Here is a 12,553-nt window from a genome sequence, read left to right as displayed (position 1 = left end):
GAAAAGTACTTCCGAGTTGTCTGATGGTGAGTTGATCTGAGTTTGCTATCTCACCCGAGTGAGAAGAGATCTCTCTCTAATTCACCTGACTTTGCTGTTAGTAAATTTGCGAGAAGAAAATCAGTCCTAAACTCATCCGAGATTGGCATCTTGACCAATCTCGAATCTTAGTAAATTTACCCCTAAGGCTTAGTATAGTACATCTACACTATTGTCTTTTAGTAACAAGGGGGGACATAGGGGATTATCTTTAGTGCGAGACATCACATTTTTTGTTTTTTATTGCATTGGTTCTTGTTTCCCACATTTTGTGGATGTCCTGATTATAGTAACGTCCTAAATCCTATAACATTCAAGTTCCATTTGTGGGTATAAAAATGCTTGGGGTTTCTAACAAGACAGGGTAGCACCCTAAATGTATTTGCCATTCTTTCCTGCAATTTTTGTAACTGGCGACGGTTTCTTGCTTAACTGGGGAATGATTGAATGATTATAAAACCCATAGTGTTCTTCTTATTCATGGCCTTCTCATATTAGTTATTCTATTGACTGGTGAAATTCAAATGACTTCAGTATTTCTAGTGGGAGGGCAGTGAGAAGAATTAAGTTAGTTTTTTGTTATAATAAAATTGTTTTTCAACAATACCCAAACAAAAAGTATTTTATTAAGCAACCTCCTATCACCAACTATCACAAACTGCAGGATTCCAATCCTGGGAACCCCCACCTGTCTGTCCATTAATTTCCCTTCTACAGTAAGCTCTGCATTCTTTGAATACAACGAGAAATGAAGAGTATAGTTGATGTGCTCTCTAATCCGCGTTCTCGTAGTTACATGTCACTGCTTGCTTTATTCATTCAAGGTTCTACATAGTGTTGACCCCTGTGCAACACTGTTTCAGATGGGAAAATGTTCTGGACAAACCAATTTAAATGAGTTGCAGGAGTTATTCTAATTTTATTGACCTATGATTGGATATAGATAGCAATAATTATTTACTGATCTTTTTGATCAAATTGTAGTTGTCATTGTGGTGTAAGATGAATAAGGGGTAGGTAGAGCATTTCCCAGTGATTAATTATGCCAACTCCACAGAAACACGAATATCCTCACAAACTGCATGTATCAACATAAAAATGACTGACTGTAAAATATTTATATAATGTTATGGGAAGACGACATATTACAATGACAAATTTAAACACTTGTAAAATCTGAACTGTAATTTTTAACTCAATTATTACTTGCTGTCACGTAAAACCTAACCATGCTCACATGTTGTATTACAGGCAGCTTACTAGTGCTTTCCCTCCAAGTATACAAGTATAGTTGTCAGTACACCCCTGGCCTGTTCTCCTTTTATCCGAGGCACATACAGTACTGTATAATGTGTTTTGTCACAGCACTGGATTTATTTAAATCTGTATACAAGAATTACATTGTATATGGTTCTCCATGGCTGGCTGGCCCAGGAGTAAGGCTGGGTTCTCATCACAGGTGTTGAATGACATTATTGTGGTTCTTGAATATACCATACCACTTTTACAGTGCAGGCAGTTCTGTGGGACTTGCAATAGCTTTCGGGTCCTGGACTTAAGTGAACCATTTTAAGACTGTGGCAATGCGTTCATATGGAACTAAACCTTTCTGTATTAATATTCTGTAGAGGTAATAATGTAATAGCCTAATATAATAGGCTGGTAAAATTGTATGGTATAAGTCGTTTCACTTTATCCCTCAGGCTATACGCAGAACAACTTAGAGGCATTGTCTTTGCCTATCTCTTTCCTGGTTCTGCGTGTCGGTTATATTGCAGTTTCAGAGAATTACCAAGATGAGCAAAATTTCCTGGATTACCTACAAAAGCAGGTATGGTGATATTCTTATTCCGGCTTACATCTTTATTTTTATTGGCTAGTCTCTGGTAGGCAGAAGTATGAAAATGCCTTGACTGGTGTGGACCAAAGCATTTAATGTGAGTAGCAACATTTCATCTCCACAGCTTGATGATACTTTATGGCTCTTAGTTCTTAACCACTTACCTGGCTACTGCGCAGAATTTCTTTTTTTTTATGATTGAATAAGGTCAAGAACATCTATTTAAAACTTATCCAACACTATTTTATTAAAAAAAAAAAAAAAAAAAAAAAAGTTTTGATACACAACAATAATATGCTCTTCCCTGCTGCTGCTGGATATACTGGGGGCTGGTTCATTTACATTTCCCCGGCAGCTGCAGCCGCCGAGGGGTCCAGCCTGATCAGCAGCACGCCAAATACTGGTGAGGGTGCAGAGATAGAGGGAGGTCCCTCTACCATTGGCAGCTGCTGGAAGATTATCTTCCGGCAGCTGCCCAGTTTGCGTTTGACAGGTCGCATTGTTTACGACCATGTCAGGAAACTTACAGCCTGGCATGGTGGCAAATTATGCACCCACAACAGGCAAGTGGTTAAAGATCTTCTAATGAAGACTTGTCTTTTCCTGCAGCCCACACACATCAGCCATGGTGTCAGTTGTCTGTATGGACCTTTTTGGTATCATCTGGTTGACTGAGACTTGTTTGGTTCATATTTTTGGGCAATAACAATAAAAAGCATATATAAATGTTATGGGTGTTACTCTAAATAACTAACACCACGTTATACTATCTAATACCTAAATACAAGCCATTTAATGGTATTAAACACACTTTGGGGGGTATGTCTTTGATTTATAGGATATATAAGGGTGAATATTTTATATAAGTTTTGTGCTATTAATACCTGTGGGCTGCAAAGTCTAAAAAAATGGTTATAGATTACCTATAGGACACTAGGTAGTAAGGTGCTTCATTTTATCTGACTACTAGATAAAATCTGAGACAGTCTTTCATCTACCATTTCACATTACATGGTGAGGTCAGGGATGTTGCTTTGCCAAAACAGGTGCAGCTGGTTACTCACACACTGGCTTAAAGCATTTTAAATTAAACACTGCATTCATCTATGGATGTACAATAGATATGTCTACTCAGAATTATTGCCACAAACCTAAAAGCAGCTTATATTTAATGCATGTTAATTGATTTCTCATATTTTTTTTACTTTTTCTTTCTTCTCTACCTTCACCATTTCTAGCCATTCATTTTTTCTGAAAATGTTTCATAGAATATTCATTATACCTCATGTTTTATTTCAATTGTTAAATATATTGTATATATTTTTACCATTTGCTTTAATAGGTGTTTCAGGCTGTCAATGTAACATTTCCAATCAAAAACGTCTCCTTTTCACAAATTCGGTAAGAAATGACCGATGACTTGCACACATTTATTTTTTAGACACTTTGCATATATATATATGTAATGGAGGGATAGTTGTATTCTAGAACTGTACACCTTTTCTGCAAAGCCATGGAAGAAATGTGCTGAAATCACACATTATTTGTAAAAACAAAGATTTTAGTTATCCCTCAAGCTTGAGTAATAAGACGGACATCAAGAAAGCCACAGATTACCAACTCTGCATAACCCCAACAAGAGGGAGAGGACTCCATGTGTGGGGCACTCTTAATTGATTGATTAAAACTTATTATTTATTGTTATATTTAAAATTTAGTTGCAAAACAAACTTACATTATCTAAAGGTAGACTAGTATTCCTGCTGTGTAAAATAAGTGAAAATATGATCACAAATTGTGATACTTACAACTGATTTATTTATTTGTGTCACAGTATGGTCTAAAGTAAATTCGGACAATTTGGCACAACCTCATTTTATTGTCAAGTGTATTTGTTCATCACAGTACTTACAGGGATTTGTAACAAAGATCAGTGTTCTTGATTTCAGCCACACAGTGCTATTGATATAGATATATATATATATATATATATATATATATATATATATATATAATCTATGTGTATATATGCAGAATTTGAGCCTAAATGATTTGGTATAAAAGTGAGATTGGGAAATAGATGCTGAGTGTACAGTGATATCCCTTCTGCGTCTCTCCGTGTGTTACAGACGGCAGTGAACAGTAAATAAGAGGAAGAATTTCACCTGAGCTCATGCAGCTGAAAGAGGTGGTCACATCTGCTGTCAGATTCTAAAGCTGCTCTATATGATTTCATGTTTGAACAAATATTTATTCTGGTCTCTGCCTCTCCTTTTTAGAGCATGACTTTTGCCAATAGTGATGCATAGAATGCTCATTGATTAGAAATAGGTCTTCTACAGATCATGCAGACAATTCTCATGATCTGTTAAAACACAGCGATTAATAAATCTCATAAGATTGAATGCCTTATTTGATTTTGACTTGTTCACCACACATTGCCATAACTGCTACTATGTGGTTGTTTACATTTAATCTTCATGTTATATGAATGTCGGCTTTATGCTCTGTTCATATGTATTATATATTTTCTTTAGAATGAAATCCTCCCCAAATGGAAACTTTGGGTATAGGTTTCAAATAATATCTTGTCTTTCCCAACTGTCTAACCCATCTGCGTCACGCCTGTTTGTGTGCCCCTCCCCTTTAGAATGTAAGCTCTCATGAGCAGTCTCCTCTTCCCTCATGTGCTTTGCCTTACTTATACTTTCTTCTACTCCTTAATCCCCACAATGGTACCTAACACTTGATTGCTGACTCCCTGCTGCTTATTCTGAGTTTTATAATCGCTAATGCAGCAATGTGCATAAACAATGTCCTTGTCCTGCATTGTACGGTTTCTTGTTCATTCGTTTGTTTATGTACTTTGTAAGGTGTTGTGGAACACTTGTGGCATCATATAAATAAAGGATAATTCACACCTTTATCACTGTTTCTCCCTTAACTTTCTCACTCATCCTCCGAGCTCAACAGTTGGTTTGTCTACACAGATTCAATTGTAGGGACTGGATTTGTGACACTATTTCTAGCTGCGTGATCACAGGTGATATTCTCACTTTCATTTGCCATTCATTGCTGTCTGTGGCACATTGTGAAGAGCAGAAGGGATATCACTTTGTAGTTCTATTTCCCTAGCTCGATTTTATACTAAGAAAAATATGAAATCTTTAAGGTTCATATTCTGGACTTATTTGCCTAACGTTGGATTAAGATTCACGTGTGGTTCGAAGATGGTTTCAGTTGGTAGCGTAATTGCTGGTATAAAGGTTATAGCTCTGAACTTCCTAAACATGCTTGGAGACCTACAATCCCATCATTCTGAAACATAGGACATTCCTGTGATGACTAGAACAGCTGCGTTTCCATATCCTAGTTAAGTAAAAGTAGCAGATTTTCGTGGTAAAATCCAGCACTTTTCTGGAAAATTCAAGGTACTTCCCAACTGTCTTTGACAGCAAAAATGATTAAAGATTTATACTAAACATTCCTGTGCCCATCTTTTAACAATTTACAGGATGCTGGGATTGTCTGTCTTATGGAGCGTACACACGGTCAGATTTGTCAGACTTGTCAGATTTGTCAGATGAACGACTGAACGATTAAACGATTTGAACGATTTGGACGATTTGACCAAAGTTTTGAACGATTTTTGACTGCATTAAAATGAATGGAATCGTCCAAGTCTGACTGCAAACCCATCAGATGTCAGATATCGTTATCTGACAAACGGGAACGCGCATCGTTGATCGTCCATCGTTCAGGCATGTCAGATATGAACGATTTTTCATCAGATATGAACGACTGAACGATTTTTAAATCGTTATCGTCCATATCTGAAGAAAAAATCTGATCGTGTGTATGCACCATAAGTCACAGGAGAGGTTTAAACCGGTTATATTTGGTGAGAAAGCAGACCTAACTCCAAAGTCTATTTTACCAAGTTTGACTGTCCAGTGCTGATTTCAATTTCCTAGAGACGTACATGGTGATCTAGAAGTCAGAGGTATCCTGTGTCTGAACTCTCCTGTACATATAAATGTGCAGTCTCTGCTGTCAACTCTGCTGCCACTTATTAACAGATCTGTGGACTTCAGTTCAGTCACTGTGGATGGTTAGTATTGTTACTGTAAAACCTCTTTCCTTGTCATTCTATCCTAAAAAGGTTCATTTCTTAATGTACTAAGCTTGTGCTCTCTTTTTAGGCAAGCTCAGTGAGTTGCTTGTTCACTCCATTGTCTTTCGTGTGATAAACCAACCATTTGTGTTAAAGTTATTGGATATGTCCTCTCCTGAATCCCAGATACTTAGCAAAGATCTATCAGTGGTGGTGAGTTGCTGTGCGCATTTGTTGACCTCACAGGTGTGATGTGTAAGGTTTGTGACCTGCTTGACTTAAGTGTCTTCTGTTTACTGATTGGATTACTATCATGAATGGTGGTCATTTTTGTGTCTAGCATGGTTTATGCAGCTCTACCCTTTTAAATAGTACATAATACTTTTTTATATTAGAAGATGTGTGAATGTTTGCAGCATAATGATACGTGAAGGTAAAACATACTTTGTAATGAAGACAAATAATTTTGCTCCAAAATGATGTATAATTTTTTCAGACCTACATTTTTACTGTAATATTCCCTAAAAGTTAAGACCATAATTAAGGTTTAACATCAATTTTTTTCCTAAAATATTTTTAAAATAGTTGTATATCACATACATTGTCAAATTCCCCTACTGTATTGACCTCCTATTGCCTCTGTTGCAATTGATCTACAATCCTATGGGGAAGTAATACATCCTCAGTCTTCCCCCTTCCCTTAAGCATATTCTGTGTCGTCATGTTGTAGTGATTTATGTACCACACACGATTCTGTTTTACTCAATTGTTTGGATCTTAAAAACTGCATCTTATTGGCTAATCACCTCAATGTGTTTTTGATAGCCATTGAGATCAGAAATTGTGCCAAATTGGAGGTTATCTGATCACCTCCTTCAGTCCCCTGAAGTAGTCCAGGTGCTTTTAGCCTCCCTTTTCTCAATATACTGGCACTAACTCTCCTGAGGACATTTCTGTTTTTACCCACTGGTGTGCTTTAAAAGCTGTGATGCGGGTCAGGGGCGTATCTATAATGGGTGCAGGGTGTGCGGGGAACACGGGCCCCTGGGTCCAGGGGGGCCCCGCACCGCACACCCTGCACCAATAATATTACTTACCTCTCCGGAGTCCCATGTTGGCGCTGGTGTCCGGTGCTGTAAAACAACTGGAAAATGGCCACAGCTAGGGAATTTAAAAAAACAGCTGGTATCAGTTAGATCAAAGGTGCAGAAACTCTTAATGGGTCGTATGCAGGCAGCTCTTACTAAAAGTAGGCATAAATTCTATACAGCAGGTAATAAAGCAGGTAGAATGTTAGCTCGCAGGTTATGTGGTCAACGGGCATGGAATAGAATCCATTGCTTGATTGATGGTCAGCATAGAAAGACATTTAATCCCTAACATATTTCCAACCTTTTTGCACAATAGTATGCTGGCTCTATGATTTACCGTCTGACACTGTAACCCCACAAACTACTAGTGATGATACTATTTCCTTTTTTTTCTCTAGTTTGAAGTTGCCATCTTTATCTAGGGAAGATTTAGCCTTACTAAATGCCCCTTGGACTCTAGAGGAAGTTGAGCATGTTATTAAAACTCTCCCTAAGGGCAAAGCTCCAGGCCCCGATGGCTTTATTAACACCTTTTTATATACTTTTTTTTTTTTCTGCTGGTTTAGCTCCTATTCTAGTAAACCTTTTTAATGAAGCTACTAAGCTAGGCCGTTTCCCTATTGAACTTTTGGAATCTCATATAGTTACTATCCCTAAACCGGGTAAAGATTTTTTAGATGTTAAGAACTATAGACCAATAGCGTTATTAAATACGGATGTCAAAATATTTGCCCGGCCTATAGCAAATTGAATTTCCCCCCTTCTCCCACAGCTTATACACCCTGACCAAGTTGGTTTTGTCTTGGATCGACAAGCCTCTGATAATTCAATTGCTCTCTGTCCCAGGAACAATTCATCCTGCTTTCTTTAGATGCTGAGAAAGCCATTGATAGGCTTAATTGGGACTATATGAAGTAAACGCTGTCTCTTTTGTTTTGGCAGTGCCATATTGGATTCAATAATGGCTTTGTACCAACACCCCTCTGCTCGGGTCTTTAGCAATGGCTTCCTCTCCAACACCATATTTCATGGCACTAGGCAGGGTTGTCCGCTTTCCCCTCTCATTTTTGTTCTTGCTATGGAACTTCTAGCTCAAAAAATCAGGGACTCTACAGAATTTCCTGGTTACCCTACTCTGAATGGTCCTCACAAACGGTCTCTTTGCTGACGATGTCCTCCTATTTGTTACCAAACCTTTAACTTCTTTACCTATGTTACATAATATTTTGGATAATTTTAGTGCAGCTTCTTTATACAAATTAAATCTAAATCCGATGCCCTCCCAATCAATATCTCCTCGTCTGTACTATCCCTTCTCAAACTTAATTTTCCTTATAATTGGAAGACTGTCTCTCACTTACCTTGGTATGCAGATTCCAACCCATGTTAAAGATGTTTTTGAAGTTAATTTACCGCCAGTGTTCACATACATTTCTGCGCTAACTCGCACCTGGAGTTCCTATGAGATATCATGGTTGGGATGCATTGCTGCCTTTAAAATGACATTACTCCCCAAATTAATGTATCTATTTCGAACTATCCCTTATATTTTTCCTTTCAGTTATTTAACGATGTTTACAAAATGAATGCTATCATATGTTTGGAAAAACAAGCTCCCACGGTTAGCCGCCCATAAGATGGCTCTTCCAAAAAGATATGGTGGGGTGAAGCTTCCTGACCTTTCCTTGTATCAATCAGCCTGTATGCTGGCACATGTCCACAACTGGTTCCTGCCCCCTGGGCTCAAACCCTGGGTCGACCTAGAACATACTACATTGGCAGGATTCCCTCCAACAGATCTGCTTTGGCTTCCAAAACAGGTCCACCCCCTTCCTAAGTTTTGTATACTAGCTATTGTGGATACTCTAAAGGCATGGGATACTACGGTTATATGTAATGCAGATTGGGATCTGCCCTCTAGAAATTTATCTATTAAAGCGTTGAGTTTCTTAATTCCCCATCTCTTCCATACCTTATGGATCTCCCATGGGGTATCTACTCTAAATGATCTCCTTCTCGGTGACTCTCTACAGTCTTTTTTTCCCAACTCCAAACAACATTTGGATTCCCCACTATTCCTACCTCCAAATAACCCATTGGCTTTACGACATGCAATAAATTACCCAGAGCATTGTCCCTACCTCGTCCATTGATCTTGAGTAAACTATCTTCACAAACCTCTAGGGGGATATTTCTTATGTGGTTATACAGTCTACACCTATCAACAAGTCTACAACGCAACTCCAATGGGAATTTGATTTGCAGCATACTTTTACCCCACTACAATGGGAAAGTATCTATACTAATTCGTTTCACATGTCTAGGTGTACCAATCATATAGAGATGCATTTTAAACTACTCCATAGACTCTCTCACCCCAATTAAATTGCACAAAATGTGGTCTTCCTGCTCAAAATTTTGTTGGAGCCAATGTTCGCAGGAGGGTACCATTTTTCATGTCTTCTGGTATTGCCCAATCCTTCGTGGTTTCTGGATTGAGGTATTTGACTTGTCTAAATTTCTTGGTATGATTGTTAATCTGAATCCGGTTCTAGCATTGCTTAATTTGTGTCCCCGTTCTATTCCTAAAAGTGAATGTTATCTGACAGGCCAAATTTTGCTGACGGCTAGAGCTACACTGGCGAAATTGTGGAATCTCCAAACCCCTCCATTATATCTCGAGTATTTTCAAAAATTCAGTATAATTTTGAAATGGAGGTTTATGATGATCCCTATTCTACTTCACCTAATTCTCCTTTGGTGAAATGGATGTCTTGGCATCTTTACATCACTGAAGGAGCTGGTGTCTTTCAACAGATCCATATTTCTAGTCTCCCCTTCTCCGGATTCCTAAACTTTGCAACAGCAAGATACCTGATTCGGATTTTAGTTTGTTCCATTTGTTGGTAAGATATTACCCATATGTTGTATATGTATTTCATTGTGTCTTCAGATGTTTCTATTTGACATTGTTTATTTTCTGCTTTATTTATTCCTCCCCCCTTTTTCTTATTTTAAATCTATTTTCTTTTATTTTGGGTTTTTGTTTCTTTTTTTTTTTTTTTTCTTTTTCTAAATATATAAAAAGTTGTATTTGAATATTTGGGATTTTTGTATTTGAAAAATGTTCTTAATAAATATTGATGTTACAAAAAAAAAGCAATTGTGACAAATGTTAAAGCAGAACCGCTAATCTCTAATTAGAAGTTGGCTTATATTTCAATGGCCTGCATAAATCGCAAAACTTTTTGGTGACAACTTCTATATTTTAGTGGTTAGCATTCAGATTGGCAGAGGTGGCTTGTGGCCTAATAGAGCATATATAGCATTTCAGTGAATAACTGGGGGGTTGTAGGCAACTGACTTTAATGTAAAACATAATTTAAAGATTGGCTACACAGCACCAAAGTTTTTGCAGTGAATTATAAAAAGCAGACGTGTCGGCCTCTCCCAATTATAATCTACAGTACATAGCTATAAATGTCTCATTTGATTTACATTAATAATATTTTGGCTATTTTGCTGTTAATGCGGTTTGACCTTCACCGTCTTTACTGTCTAAACTTGCTTAATAAAGTTCTTCGAGAAACAATATAATAAAGTGCAAGTTGGACAGTAAAGGTGCGTACACACTGGGCGATTAGGAAAGACCGTATGATTACGACATCGTAATCGTACAGTCGTTCCTGTTCCCCTGAATGATCAGTCGTTCAGTGTAGGCACCCTCCATCATTCCAGAACATGGCCAATCTGTCGTTATTGACAGATTGGGCTGCATGTTCAGGCGATGGACAAGGTTGGGAATGACCAGCGGGAGCGCGCATTGCTGGTCATTTCTGTTATTATAGTGCATGATTACTGAGCGATTGCATGATTACGACATCGTAATCGTGCAATTGCTCAGTAAAATTGCCCAGTGTGTATGCACCATAACAATTCAAAGGGATACAGACCCATGTCTCTTATCCACTAGTCTTTTCTGCAGGGGATGTAGTTTAAATCACGGCTGTCGGATGCCGGTGCTTAGAATGCAGGCGCCGGAATCCCGACACCAGTCATAATGCCGGCGCCGTCATCTAGACACCAAGTAGTAGGGTTAGGCACTACAGGAGAAAGGTTAGGTTTAGGCAGCGGGGAGAGTTAGGTTTAAGGATAGGGTTAGGATACTTACCGACAGGTGTCAGCATCCTAACACTGTCGGGATGCTGGCGTCTGGATTCTGACCACAGTACCCAACCCTTCTACAGCACCCCCTGCCCACAGTGATGGTTCCCTAAAAGGTATAGGAAGAATACCCCTGCACTCATTGAATGATTAGAATTCTGCCAGTTTGGTTTATGACAGAGAGATCTATAATATGGACCATTTGTCTTTGTAAAGGTCCTTTGTCAGTCTTTTCCTTTTGCACTTTCTTGTCACTGACTTCCATAGAGGGGAAGCAAAATTACATTATAATTTACTTATGGACAGATTCAGCACAGAACGCAAGTCTGCATACGCACTTGGCTGCTGCGAAATTGTACAAATGCATGAAATCACATTGCTGCCGCACCACAAAATGCAGACACCCAGCTCTACATAATACCGCCTCCTTACCTTTCCTTACATTCGCAAGACAGCAAAACCATCGGTAACATCGAGAACCATAGGACCCATACGCACAATAATGGTTGACAAGACCTCTCAGGATTTTGGCCACTTCCTGTGTTCAACTAGACCTCTGGCTGCGTATGCAGCTGCACAGCTTAATTATACACGCCCATGTAACTGCGTCCCTACGTGCAGTGTGAAAACATTGACCAGGTGCGTGCAAATACACTGCTGCGTTCCTTGCTAGATCAGGCTCTTAGTACATTGATGGCTAGCAGCTGCTTTAGCAATTTCTATACCTAAAGGGGGATCCCTTGGGAAAAGCAAGTGGTGCCACAGGAGATAGCTAATGGAGGGAACACTTGGACTTAATATAGATATGTGTGCCTGTCGTCCACACCTTTCAGAATTTCATGAACACCTGTTTTACACAAACTAAACAAAACCCATGGCAGGAATATATAATAGACATGCAAAAACTATACCTGGTAGCTAAGGCAGTTAATGAATCAATAATCGTTAATGTCATTTGGACCTAAGGATGGCTCAGGAAAAGGTTGAAATAGCATAGCTAGAAACAAAGGTACCAGAAAATATTCAGTCTGTTCATAATTAACTTGTGATTTTGTCGTCGCCACAAGCTTTGTTGCAGATACAAGAAGACAAGCTCCAGATACAGGAACAAGGCCCTGATGTTGATACGCAACTCTCTTGTGGTTTTGTAGGTTCAATCTGCGCTTCATGACAGCAATCCCCTCCAGGTGATAATCCGGGAATTTAAGTAAGTTTCAGCTTGTTTTCTCATATAGGCTAATGTCTGAAATTATTCTATTTGTAAAGTTTTATACATTGTATATTTATTGAATCCACTTGGCATCT

General features: G+C 38.5%; 1 protein-coding gene across 3 annotated transcripts in view; it reads left to right on the top strand.

Moving 5' to 3' along the window:
- Positions 1 to 12,553, top strand: part of LOC148540394 (uncharacterized) — a 70,881-nt gene that overhangs the window by 20,763 nt on the left and 37,565 nt on the right. For all 3 annotated transcript variants that reach the window (XM_088445854.1, XM_088445846.1, XM_088445839.1), the window contains exons 5-9: positions 1,743 to 1,870; positions 3,222 to 3,280; positions 5,854 to 5,990; positions 6,082 to 6,206; positions 12,400 to 12,455. In XM_088445854.1, the coding sequence (XP_088301980.1) occupies positions 1,743 to 1,870; positions 3,222 to 3,280; positions 5,854 to 5,990; positions 6,082 to 6,206; positions 12,400 to 12,455 (505 nt within the window). The remainder of the gene's footprint in view (positions 1 to 1,742; positions 1,871 to 3,221; positions 3,281 to 5,853; positions 5,991 to 6,081; positions 6,207 to 12,399; positions 12,456 to 12,553) is intronic.

This window comes from Taudactylus pleione, unplaced genomic scaffold (genome assembly GCF_031769625.1).
Source record: "Taudactylus pleione unplaced genomic scaffold, aTauple2 ptg000019l, whole genome shotgun sequence".
NCBI lineage: Eukaryota > Metazoa > Chordata > Amphibia > Anura > Myobatrachidae > Taudactylus > Taudactylus pleione.
This window is presented reverse-complemented; position numbering and strand designations above follow the sequence as displayed.